Here is a 13,719-nt window from a genome sequence, read left to right as displayed (position 1 = left end):
CACGTGATTACACTACACACGCACGACTGTTGCTGCGCAACACGCATGCGCGACATTTATGTGGGAGTTGTAGTCCGACGACGTCGTCTTCTACAAATAATCAAAAACATACGGACTCTCCAAGTATTTAAACGAACAAGTGTTACTTTAATACAATTTCACAACGATTAGCGTTATAGCGATTAACATAAATACCTCAAGATGTTTAATTAAAAACGCAACTTTTGTTTTTTAAACTACAATGCCCCAAAATCCGAACGTCTGTCTGTGACGTCACATCGTTTGTTTTTTCGTGTTGCTCTATGGGAGTGGTAGTCTGAGTCACATTTGTATTCTCAAAGGAGCTGAAAAAGGCCATGGCTGAGACACGTGAATTTCAAGAATAGACTACAGCATGAGAATATTACCAAGACAATGATCTGAGTTTATTTAGACTTACTGGCTGTAAAGTAAATAAATAAAAATTGGAAAAAAAAAAATGCACATTAAATTTTGTCATAATATTGTGCCTCTTTTAATTTTCTTTTCTTTTTTTGTTTTAAAATGGCCGGTATTGGAGTTGCAAAAACAACACAGATGGCTTCAATAAGAATTAGGTTAAAAATAAATAGGGGAAAAAACATTAAAGATTGATATGTCTTTATAATAATTGGTTTTTATGCTGGTTTCCGTCCATCCATCCATAATCAAACTTTTTCATATAAATTGTATAGCTTTAATGTACATACAACCGATTTCAGGTCACAGATCATCACAAATGAGCCTATAAGTAGAAAGCGAAATAAAAAATGCACTGGATTGATTAAAACGTTTTTACAAATATAAATCTCAAAATAATGCTAAATCTGCAAATCTCCCTGAAAAATCATCCTCATGGTGAAACGTGGTGGCAGCAGCAGCACCATGCTGCGCTGAACCTTTTCTTCAGCAGGAATAGGGAAGCCAGTCAGGGTTGATGGGAGGATGAATGGACCTCAACATTCACGTCTTAATTTCCCTTTGGAATTAATACATTTTTGAATTTTTGAATTTTCACAAAGAAAAGCACGAGTTGTGTGAGGAATGTTCTTTTTTTATTAGCAGATTGTAAACTATGTGACCTTTTAAATGCCATTTTCTATGAAAATAAATAAGTTGTTCTTTAATTTAAAAATGTGTACACATTTTCCAGTCTACATACTATGAGAACAAACTATTTTTGTTGTAGCGCAACATGATAGTTCTAGGTCCGGATGGAGCTCCTCACCATATAAGCTTCTTCACTTAGCCCCAAACTCCTTTCATCATGACCTCTATCTTGACCTTTTGGACTGGAGAAGGCCCAGTGTTATTGCAGATGAGGCTCCTGCTCCTCTGTCCATACGTGGATTGTCTTGTGTGGGGAACAACCTCCTCAGTTTTTATTAAAACAGACATCTAACTCATACTGAGTGTAGCACAGTTTTTATTTTTCTGTTACAATTACGCTGAGCTAGAGCTGATTGATTTGGTGTAATTTTTTTCTTGCTTTCTTTTCTAAAAAGAACAAAAATATGAAAGAAAAATATTTTCAAAAAGCTACTTTTATTCCAGTCATCTCGTCTGTCAGTTGTATGAGTCAGAGAGAAGCTACATTAATGTTTGTTTAATTATGACAATATAGGCATAATATTACCAGGACGTCTTAAAATCGCAAGAAAATAAATTGTTTTAATGAGAAAAAAAGTTTTGATAGATTGTGATTCCTGCTGAAAATCATGCTGCTGATAATAATTTGGTGCTGATGTGTTAAAAGATTACATATTTCTATTAATTATTAAGTATTATCTATAAAACTTTACATAACCTCACAAGATTCAGCAGATCTCATTTGACCTTTTTGATATTTTTGTGTTAGGGTCCTCATAAACCTTTTTCTCCTAATATTACGGCTTTCTTGTAATATTATAACTTTAATCTCAAAATTAAAAAAGAACAAACATAGCCTAACCCTATGAATAAATTGTAAAACACATTTGTCGAATAAGATGGCGGTCCTTAGCGTGCTGACATCACTCTGATGATGGAAAGACAAGTAATCAATTGGCAAAAAAGATAATTATATATCTGATTTTCCAAAAATGAAATCGTTAAAAAGAAAAAATGTGATTAATTGATCAAATCAATTTATCGCCCAGCCCTAATTTGAGCGCATCATGCTGGCTAAAAGTGTAATGTGTTTGCCAGATTTCAAATAATCTGCTTTCATTCTTCCTTTTTCACCAAATTACACTGTAGATAAGAAGCTTACAGTGTGGATTATGTGGCACAGCAACGGTGGATCAGAACAAGCTGGAAACATCTTTTCTCTTTTCCACTAGCAGGTCAAGAGGCCACAGCAGCTTCAGGAGACGCCATGCTGTCCTCTCCTTCTCCTGCAGATCTGCACTGGCCTCCATCTTATCATCTCTCTGCGGATCATCCCGCCAAATCGCTCGCTTGCGCCTAAATCGCTGTTGGGATGAATTAAACTGAAGGCCGCGCCATTGAAACGCAAGAAGAGGTTTACCAAGAAATATTGCATGTGACAGCATGGCCTAAAACATGAAACTGTAATAAGGCCAGGCTTTAATAATGCATCTGATCCAGAGAAGCCTCTTCGTTTTCACAGACGACAAGAAGAAACAACAACTGCAAACCACAATTACATTCTTATTCCCAAAGTCATGGATAATGGTGCAGAAAAATGTGTTAATTAAAATGGAAATATTTCTTCAGTCTTGCCTCACAGTCAGTGTATTCCCTCTGGTCTGGGCTCAGTAATGAACAGTTTCAGCTCTATTTCAGATTATAGTGTTCAGTCTGATGGGAAATCACTGATTATAGAACTGAAAGAGGAAGAAAGATTGTAAAAAAAGAGTATAGATTTTAAGTCTGACTGGCATTAGAAAAGCCCAGTCTCTCCTGTAGTTTTTATAAAGAAAAACACAAAAGAGCAGACTATAATATATAAATATTTAGGCACTTTTTTTATGCTGTTGTAAGTGTGTGACTTAAAAGAGATGTAAAATAGCAGGATAGTCAATCAGCAAGTCTCAAGCCATCTACTGCATGCATTTAAGTGTATTTGTTAAAGGAACAATTTGTGCCATAAGGGCAAAAGTATTTTAACAATCACCAAACAAGGAACCTATGAAATATTTTTAAAACACATAAGCAAAATATACTATAGTAGTGACATTTCAGTTAAATGATGATATTTTACCAAACTATTGCTATGATGGTGGGGGTTTTGTCTCAGTTGTGGTGATATTATTGTTGTTGGGTTTTTTGGGTTTTTTTTTAAATATAGTCTTATTTTTGGAATGTGTGCTTTTCCTGTAGCATTTTGAAAAAAAAAATTATTAATGAATTTTGTCCTCTGATGTGTTTATTGTTCATAAATTCTCCTTTTTCTCTAAATCCAACAATCTGTTATCTTACTGTCAGAGAGAAAAATTAGAATTTTAATAATATAATTCAGTTTATTTACCAGTAAAAAAAAAATGCTGGTTTGCAACAAACAACCTCTCAGCAAAGTCCAATTCATAGCATATTTGACTGAATCTATTTTATCCAAATTCAGTCCTCACTGATCCAGTTGGGAACCTAAAAGGGAATCAAATCGCTTTGATTAACTTAGAATCAACAACTTTAAAGCCACAAACAATGCTAGTTTGCTGCGCTGAAGCGTATGTGTCCGTTTTAACGCAACACGAAATGGCGAAAGAAATCGGCGGTTGCTTCTGTGGGGCAACTGTCCCCGCTTATCAACCTGAGAAGGATTATGAGGCAATTTCAGAAAATGGTTTGAAGGCCATTATTCTGCAGCAACAATGAATATTCACGAGTGGTTGAGGACAGCTGACAGTCTTCTCAGGAAGTCCATGTTCCAGTAAATTCCACCCAACGTGAGAAAAACAAAATACAGAAGCTTCATGTTGAACTCTGCGGGCTTCAGTCGGTGTTTTAAATGTTATGGTTCATGAAAAATACGGAACAAGTTTGACTTGTTTACAGAGGCTTCCAAATAAAGCTTCTCTTCTAAAAACAAAACTGTAGCGCAGCAAACCTCATTTTAACCAACCGCAAGAGTTCTCCAACAGTGTCCCCTGGACATTTGAGACCAAAATGGCTGCTTAGCTGCAATGCAGACCAGCATGCACACCTCATATCGGCTGTTAAGAGGGCTGATGATTTGAACTTGCTTTGCAATAACAGGAACTACCTCTATTCTAGCTAAAGTTTGTCTCAAACCAAGTCATGCAAGAAGCATCGATGTGAAACAAATTGAGTCATATGGAAAGCAGATACTGCATGTTCATGCACATAAATGTGGTTTTATGACCTACTGAGTCATGATAAGCTGTAGTTAGTTTGTCCATGTAGTGTTTCCTTTTTGTCTACATAATTGTTTACAGAGGCGGTCCCAGCCTGTTTGGCGCCCTGGGCGAACCACCTTTCCAGCGCCAATGGTATGATGGTCATCTGCGTCTGTGTCATCCAGTTGGCATCTCTTTGTTTTGCAAAAGCTTATTCTATTCAAACATTTCCCTGAGCTCCAATTCCTATACTGTAGTCTCTAATAACTGAAACCTGGGTGCTTTAAAATGTCCCTTTCCAGTGTCTTCAAATAAACTTATTCATAACATCCAAATATGTATCTTCTCAACAATAAACATTTAATATCAATTAAACATTGAATATTTAAGACATTAGACAGCTATGCTGACATAGTGTAAATTACAGCAGACTCAAACTGTACTCATCATTAATAATTTACTCAATAGTAATATTTAAAGAGTTCAGCACGTAAATCTTGGTTTTACTTTCACTCTAGGCATAAACAAAAATAACCTGCAAGCCTTAACTTTAATAATTAACCTTAGACAAGTGAGCACGCTTTGCAAATTACTTCTCCTTAACATTTATGTCTTTACAATTCAATAAAACACATAACATAACTTCACAAACTTCTCCAAATGTGGAGGAAACCAATCTGTTCCACAGTTTGACCTGGGGTCATGCCTTCAAGACAATACACAGGGCAAACCTGACCCACCTCTGCTGGTTCCCCGCCTGTCAGACACAGAGAAGGGCAAGTTAACCTTGGAGAGCAGCGGAGTGAAACGAGACTTTTGTTTAATGTAAAAACTGTTTATGAATCACATTACAACTCTTTCTCTAACATCCGCACAGCTTAGCTACATTTTGAGGGAACATTTCCGAGTTTTTACAAAATAATTCTGTTTTTTTGTTTGTTTGTCTGTTTCCAGCACTGTACTTAATAAAAGTACAAATAAATTGACAAAAATGTACTTTAGCAAAGCTCCAGATTACTCACTCAATGTTTGCTGGATTAAAAGTGAATGAGTAATTGTTTTTAAAAACAGTTAAAGTTTGGAAAGTAGCTCGTTGGATGTATCCCCTAATGCAATGGTCTAAAAATATCATTAAGTGTACTGTATGTGTAATTTATTTAATACATCAGTGCTGTGTTCTTTTAGTGAATAATACTGCAGATAATCATGTTTTTATTGTATTAACTCTTTGTAACACAGTTTACTCTTGGACTTGTGCATCAGAATTTCAGGGATGACTTGCAGAACTAAATGCCATTAAGCAAAATAAGAAAGAGGAATGATAGTATCTTTTAAAATTTTTATTTAACATAAAACAAAACCAATGTGTTATTTTAGCTGCAGTAAAAACATTCAAGTAAAAGTTGTCTGCCTGAATAAAGGGGGAACAGACACAAATAAGCACTGGTCATTTCCACTGACGTTTCAACTCCAAAGTTTAAAAAAAATGTATATTCAAGATTATAACGGGTAAATAGTCTCCCATTTTAAGTTACTATAATGGGAGGCTTATCATAGTGTAACTTATTATATATTTCCTGGACTGGTGTCAGAAAATATTTTAATTTAATGCCAGTTTTCAGGACAAAAGACAACTATTGAACCCAAGAGTTGTTGTTTTTTTAAACTAATTTACTCAAATAAGTCATAGATTACTTAGTTGACCTGATTAATCTCAGAGAGGAGTAAAGTAGGAGGGGAGAAGATAAGAGGAAACGTGTTGCCCAACAGGTAAAAAAGCTGCAAACACATCTCCCAGCTGAGGAGTGATTGTCTCTGGGGAAATCACAGTTTTCCTACAATCTGACCTCCTCAAACAGGTGTGCAATTTTCACCTGCAGCCTTGTACAGTAAGTCTTTTGACAACATTCTTGCATCGGTAGTTTGTTTTTTTTTTTCCATACGATTGTTTAATTTTAAGAGAGAGAAACAGAAATCCTGTGAAAGTTATTTGTTTGCACACAGCATGCGTGTGCGCCTGCAGGGAGGATGTGGTTGTCAGTTCTGGAGATGGAGGCAGAAACAGATATAAATAGAAACACCATATGATGCATATTCTTTGTTGATAGATTTATCAGATTCTATGTTTTCAGTTTCTATATTTTTTTGCTGAATATCACTGTATTTTTAGCTAATTGTTCATATTAAAAAGTCTGAATTAAACCATTTGGATTGATCTAATTCTAACTCGAACCAGTCTGAGCATGAATTATGTCTAATTTCATACTTATGCTATCAGTCTTTTGTTTTAAAGACTTCAGTACAATTACTATTCAATCCAGCTCATTTCCAACAACACAAGGAAAAATAAACTTTCATACCTTAGTGGTTTTCTTGATTGTCACCCAAAACGCAAAGATCCATCTGTGCTTAAATAATGAAAGAATCAGATTCAGAACAGCTCGTGTAACATAAGTTCAAAGGCTCCAGGACTATAAAACGTGTACTCTGAACTGACGTACGAAGCGCTTTTTAATCACTGATCTTAACTACTGAAATAATCCTGCCTGTCGGACTAAAAGCAACATGTCTGCTTTTAGCAAAGACTGAAAAAAGTGTCAGATTTAGAGTATTTTTTTTCTTAATTTGGCTTCATCTGCTCTCTGATAATAATGGGTTGCTATTTGTGGAACAGAGGAAGTTCTAACAGTTTAATGAACCATTAAAGTTTCAGAATGAATATTCAGATGACAGTTGAGGCTGTACCTTTGTTTCATCAGCTTGATCTGTTTTTCAGGCCTGGATCTCGACATGGGCGACACAGAAAATCCGTTTTCTGAGTCAGATTTTCTGAAAAATGATGGCTTCTCGCCCAATCTGACAGCTGCCAACACCAGCTCGCTTTACCCGTTTCTTCTGTCACCAGTGATGGACAAAACCATCAACATAATAATGATTATAGTGCTGTTAACCATCATGGTTTCACTGGGATGCACCATGGAGGTGACCAAGATCAAAGTAAGCAGCTCATCCACATGAATCCACCTGTTTTAAAGTTTCTCTTGATCACATTACTGTAATATTTCTACTCTCTGCTGCTTTCCAGGATCACATACTGAAACCGAAAGGTGTGGCCATCGCAATTCTCTCCCAGTATGGCATCATGCCTTTAACAGCGTTTTGCTTGACTAAGGTTTGTACAGCAGATTTAAATCTGTTCATTTACTAAATACATGTTTACAGGCTTCAATCACATTTGTAAATTGGTTCAAACCTGCAAAAGCTGAGAAAGCATCATCATAAAAACCTCACTACACAACAAAAAACAGAAAAGAATAGAAAAACGTTAAAATATTCAAGCCTGGCGGTGTTCGTTTAGAAGTTTGACAAGTAAACAAACAAACAACAACAAAAAAAACCAGAATGTTTTTAACGATTCTGAAGATAATGTGGGAAAATCTGAGGACTGAAACAAGAAAGTTTCTGTGTAAGCAAACAAATCAGAATTATTTTTCAGGTACTTTGAGTCGCAACATTTCAAGCTTCTGTTAAAATTGTTAAAATATTTTTGAGGAGCTGTGCTAACAAGCTCAAATAATTGCAGGTGATGCTCTGCAGGTCATTCAGCTCTAATGATTTATGTCGCCGCTGACATGTTCTCCTAATCATCAGGCATCTTTATTTATGAGTCTTTCACAGAGACTCATAAATAACTAGTACCCTGATTACTGATATATTGAGTTGAATGACCTGCAGGACATCAACTAAGCTGCTTATTTTTCTTATTAACGCGACTCGTCTTGATATGTTCCTCATATACCCTGTGTTGTTGTGTTGCAGGGGTTCCAGGTGCCTGAAGCCACAGCTGTGGTGATTCTGATCTGCGGCTGCTGTCCTGGAGGAGCCATGTCCAACATCCTGGCTCTGGCTATAAAGGGAGACATGAACCTCAGGTACACAGACATGTTCAGGACAGCAAATAAAACCTCCTGCTCTTTCTGAAACTCCGCCTTGAGGAAGTCAAAACAACACGCTCTCGAAAACCAATGCGCTCCTTTAAAGCTCGTCTAGAAACAGACGTCTGTAGCCTAATATCACTTATATTTAGTTGATTTCACTTTAAAAATGGTCATGGGGTTCTGCATAAACAGGTCTGCATGAACAGACAAGGATAGAAACCAAACGTGTCATTTTATTATAGGCTATTTAACTTTTTAATGAGGAAATTTCCGGAGGCGATGAATAGCTGCTGTCAGTAATAATGACAGCATTCTTATGCTGTCATTATTATAATAATGACAGCATAAGAATAATAATATTATTATTATTATTATTATAATGATGACAGTGTTTGCTGCGGTGAAATTTCGGTGAAATCGCGCAGCAGACACTTTTTACAAGATAAGAAGATTATCGTTCATATACTTTATAAGTAAGTATGATTAGAAAGATATGAAATATCGCATTATGGAGAAGGTACGCGTCTAACCGTTGGTAACCATGGAGACAGTGCCGCACCGTCATGTAGCCTAGCATGTCTGGTTAGCATCTCGTCTCCTGAACGTGTTTAATGCTGCTCCGGTTTAAAGGGAAACGCTGTTTATGTCATAGTGACATAAATCATATGGTGTGAATTCAGGCAGAGTCGGTAATTCGATCAACACATCAGGAGGGAGGAGGAACGGGCCGGTTTCTGAGCTAGCTATGAGAAGCTTTTGAAAATACCTCCGTCTATGATCCCCCAACCAGGCGTGCTACGTTGCTTATACAAATTACTTTGACTAAAACAAGTAGAAACCATGAATAAACTGGCAAAAACAACTTTGGAAAACAATTTAAGTCGGTCTGTTCAATACTCCCGTCTATCACTTCGAACATCCAACATGGTGGATGATTAAGTGGTAATTACAAAGGGTCAATAATGAGCTCTGCTGATGTGTACTTCCACAAGTTGTTTGCTAATTGCTGCTGGATAGTCTGAAGGAGCCAAGTGGGGGGGGGGAGCTGCACCTCTGTCCCCCCCACCAAGGCCTAATGCACACATGAAATAACCTCAGCAACATTCCAGGTATGTTTTTGATGAGGGAATCACATTATAACAGGATGTAAAACTCAAAAACGTTGATTACATAATACTGCTCATTTAATAACAAGTAGGGAATAGTTTCTGTGTGAACTAACCTTTCAAGATGACTGTTAATTGTCATCTTGACAAAAGACTATTATTATTATTATTATTAACATAGAAGAATTTCAACAATAAAGTCAAAATGGTGGGAAAAAAACTTTAAATTCTGCTTTGCACTTAGTCACAATAATAATTAATAATAATAAAGGTTGTTTATGTTTATTTGTGATTAAAAAAGTAGGTAATGTTCTGTTTCTTTTTTTAAATCTTACCATTCTGTGATTAATTGATCTGAATTTAATAAAACTGTGTTCAGTGTAAGGATTGCAGGTTGATGAACTGCTCTTTTTATAAATGAAAGTTAAATCCAGCCTAAATATATTAAATATTGATAAATATTGAAGATGGAAAAGCCTTTCCAAGCATTGAAATTGTTTTTTTTTTTTGTTGTCCCTTCAGCATTGTGATGACCTCCTGCTCCACGCTGCTGGCTCTGGCCATGATGCCTCTGCTGCTCTACCTGTACTGCCACGGCTTCTCCAACCTGCAGAAAGCGGTGCCGTACGTGGGCATCATCACATCCCTGGTTGTGATCCTGATACCTTGCGGAGCCGGCATCCTCATCAACTACTACCGGCCGCAGTATTCAAAGATAATCACAAAGGTCGGTCGACTCAATGTGGAAAGAATTTATTCTAGTTTTTTCATATTTTTCTTTTAGGTAGTCATTTTTTAAACCCGTTTTAAGTTGGTTATAAATGAGTGTAAAAAAGAGCGTAAAATGACTCAGCAGAAAAAATTGAAATAATTGGAGACTACTGTACTACAAATTTGTAAGTCTGATCCATTTCTCGTTTCTGTCGTTCTCAGGTGGGCCTCAGTGTTTTGATGATTTCCATGCCTGTCATCTGCATCATTTCCATCGTTGAAATTGGAAGCTCGCTCCTTAACATGCTCTCGCCTCCTCTCATGGCCATCGCCGCTCTCATGCCCCTGATTGGCTACGCCTTTGGTTACATCATCTCCTGGGTCTTCAGGCTCGCACAGCCGTAAGTACTCAACGGTATTTTATTTTATAGTGGCTTTATGTCAGAGCCACAAACCTTATTGTGCAGGTGACGTAGCACCGAGGTCACGCAATGCAGATGGGGATCAGAAAGTAAACGCAGCCCGTTTACTTCTGTTGATCCAGCTTCAAAATGCCTAAAGTCTATGTAGTGTACGGTTGGTCCAACTGTTCTAATAGAGAGAAAGATGGACGTTATTTTTGTTCTCCAAAGCTAGTCGGTCACAAAGGAGTTAATCTTAAAAAACTTACCAGAAAAAGACGAGAAAAGTGTCAACAGTCTACGGCTAAAAACAGGAGGTGTGGAAACTAACAATGCCAGAGTTTCCACTTTCTAACAGGTAACGATCGCATCGTTTAAATTGTATTTTCAGATATTTTATTGGACAGTTACTGAGAAAGACAAGCAGTCATATGTAAGGTAAGAAATATTATTGCTATATGGTCCAACAGTTTTACTGGGTTTTCTGTAGATCGCTGTGAATATTTGACCTACATTGTAGAAATGCAGAACGACTCAACATTAACATACAACTCTAGCATGAATTTGGGTTTACAGAAGCTAGATAAATTATTTACCAGGAGATCCAACCTTATAGAAATAACATGGGTTGGCTTGTTTTTAGCAATAGGATTGCTATCAAAGACTAATTACAAAAATAGCACAACTCACTACTCACCTGGGTAGAAACAGGTTGTCAGCCATTTAGTACTTCTTTTGATCCTAAATTTGACTCAACCTGAAACTAAATATACGTTGAGATACCTCGTCTGTGCCAGCCCATTTAGGACATTAGCGTACTCGCTGTGATCCATGTTGCTGCTTTGAACCGCAGAAATCCACTTTCTGACCTCCACCTGAATTTTGTGTGTCACCGGGGTCAAGTGTCTGAAACCCAGAAATACAAAGAAGCACAATGATGCATGAATCAAATGTTTTTACAAACTGGTAGCGTCATAGCATAATTACATGAGTCATATTTAGGCAATTTTTCTGCATAATATTGACCTCCTTTCTACCCGGCCTATCATCAGGACACTTACTACAATCCAAAATCCATATTTGCCTAAGTCTTTCTTTTGACTTCGGATTGGTTAAAAATGTTTTTTCTTGTTTACGACTGACCTAGTCAATCGTAAACATTTGACCTCGATTATTGACCTAGTCAATCATGAACAATCTCACCACCTTCTCTGGCAGTTTAGGTCAAAAAATGCACTCTCATGGGGTTATGTTTGTGTCACCAACCTGAGCAAGCAGTGAAACTGGTTTTAGTGCACAATAAGCTGCAAAAACACAAAATCTTACCAAGCATTTTTGGTCTAGTTTCTAATGCAAATATCTTAGTTCACTTGAAATACGACAGAACTAACTAGTTAATTTTCAGCAAGATATGGGAGCTCGTTTTAATAACTCAATAATTCCTTAATAGAGACGAAAATGTCGATATTTTCCTATTGGCAGATTATTTCTCTTACGGGAAAAATGTCACATGTACCAGTGAAAGGCATTGACTCACAGTGGCTCAATACCAATACTAATTTGTGAAATCTCCCTCCGATTTAAAATTATTCACTCATTTGTGTTGGTCTACTACAGAAAAACCTAAATAATACAGCTTTAAGTTTGTGTAAATGCTGATTCTGCGTCAGCTAAGCAGTGAACCATGAACGTTTCTCTACATACATTCATGACTTATGTATAAATCTTCCCTCACCCCTCAGAGAGCGGAGGACCGTTGCTATGGAAACTGGCTGTCAGAACATCCAACTGTGTGCCACCATAGTGAAGGTAGCCTTCCCCCCCGCTGTGATCGGACCCATGTACCTGTTCCCATTGGTCTTGGGGTTCTTCCAGTTGACCGAGGCGGCGCTGCTCGTCGTTCTGTTCAGGTGTTACCACTGGTTCACAACAAAAGGAAAAGGTGAGACCCACTGAAGATGAATTTAGAAAATAATACTTTTATAGTAGGTTTATCTTTAATTTATCACCTTCTGAAGATGGGAATAGCACTGATTATTTCTTTACATATTCATAATTAACTCTTTCATGCAGTGGACAGCTTCCTAAAAGCCATTTTCTTGTGGATTTTTACGTTAGAAATGCACACAGACCACTGAAGTGGACAACAGTGCATCATGCAATACACTGCCAACTACTGGCCATCCACTGCAAGTGCAAGAAAATATTTGTTAAATTCAATATGGCAGACAGACGAAAAAGCGACTCAGAAATATCCAGTCCTTCCTTCTGCTGTAAAACTCTTGCAGGTAAAAATATTGTGACATCATGTAACCCCTATAGACTAATACTGGTGACGTACTTTCCAAATAACAACTTTGTATTTGGAGAAAATTACAACTGATCACCTAGAAAAAAAAATCCTATTAATTTTTTTCTATGCCTCAAGAAAATCAAAAATCCTGACGTAAGGGATCCTAAATCATGCATGAAAGGGTTAAAATAGTCAAAAAGTAGTTTCTGCTCTGGCAAAACTCACATTTGTATCTTACACTGCAACTACCACTAAAATAAATTAAAATTCACAAAGTACCTCATTTTGATAGGTTTTATTTTTAGCTCCTGGTTGGTTTAATCATTTCCTGTTTTATGTCCAGAACTGAAAGAATAATTTTGCTCCTTAGACAAGAAAGGTTGGCTGAAATAATTAAGAAAAAAAAATTAAATATTATAGATTTCCAGGAAGCAAACTTCAGAATAACAAACAACCTTAACATAACCATTTCAAGAGTCCTTTTATGTATTTTTATTAAAGCTTTAGCCATATGCATGTTTTCTTTATTTAATAAAATAATTTAATTGATCAACAGAATCATACCGGCCGACGTCGACAGAGGAGAAGCTGAAGGAGGTTTCTGAAGAGACTGCATGACCACCGCATCCCCCAAATAAAAAATATCACTTTAAACAAGTGGAAAAGTGTCATATAGCCATATTAAAGACAAAACTTATGGTTTATTAAAATTGATTTATTCATCAAGTCTATTTTCAATACACCATACAAACATCTATTGTCACTGAAAATAAAAATCCTCATGTACAAAAAAAAAAAAAAAAACTTTTCCCCTCAGATTCATGTCTATATGTACACACACAGTAACATCTGTCGGAGTACCCTAGTGGTAACATGTACACATCTCAACACTTAGCAGAAGACTGCAGTATGTACATAAATCCCCAATTTAAGAAATATCACTCCAATAAG

At 36.6% G+C, this 13,719-nt stretch overlaps 1 protein-coding gene across 2 annotated transcripts; it reads left to right on the top strand.

Moving 5' to 3' along the window:
• The first annotated feature begins 6,097 nt into the window (after nt 1–6,097).
• On the top strand, nt 6,098–13,591 carry LOC102223649 (sodium/bile acid cotransporter-like). 2 transcript variants are annotated; one of them, XM_023347779.1, is made up of 8 exons: nt 6,098–6,208; nt 7,096–7,316; nt 7,405–7,491; nt 8,139–8,251; nt 9,886–10,090; nt 10,464–10,475; nt 12,218–12,417; nt 13,325–13,591. In XM_023347779.1, the coding sequence occupies exons 2-8, from the start codon at nt 7,110–7,112 to the stop codon at nt 13,371–13,373; spliced, it is 873 nt and encodes a 290-aa protein (XP_023203547.1). In that variant the 5' UTR covers nt 6,098–6,208; nt 7,096–7,109; the 3' UTR covers nt 13,374–13,591. The 2 variants fall into 2 exon arrangements, with proteins under 2 accessions (XP_023203547.1, XP_005805264.1); XM_005805207.2 differs by having other exon boundaries at nt 10,297–10,475.
• Nucleotides 13,592–13,719: the final 128 nt, after the last annotated feature.

The sequence above is a fragment of the Xiphophorus maculatus genome, chromosome 15 (assembly GCF_002775205.1).
Source record: "Xiphophorus maculatus strain JP 163 A chromosome 15, X_maculatus-5.0-male, whole genome shotgun sequence".
Taxonomy (NCBI): Eukaryota; Metazoa; Chordata; class Actinopteri; order Cyprinodontiformes; family Poeciliidae; genus Xiphophorus; species Xiphophorus maculatus.
Note: the sequence above shows the minus strand (reverse complement) of the source record. Positions and strands in the feature narration are given on the sequence as shown.

Excerpts from the sequence above, each read along its gene's own strand:
- LOC102223649 (XM_005805207.2), top strand. The coding sequence starts at position 7,110 with ATGGGCGACACAGAAAATCCGTTTTCTGAGTCAGATTTTCTGAAAAAT. Across the intron at positions 7,317-7,404 it reads TGGAGGTGACCAAGATCAAA|GATCACATACTGAAACCGAA; the intron begins GTAAGCAGCTCA and ends GCTGCTTTCCAG. Across the intron at positions 10,476-12,217 it reads GTCTTCAGGCTCGCACAGCC|AGAGCGGAGGACCGTTGCTA; the intron begins GTAAGTACTCAA and ends CTCACCCCTCAG.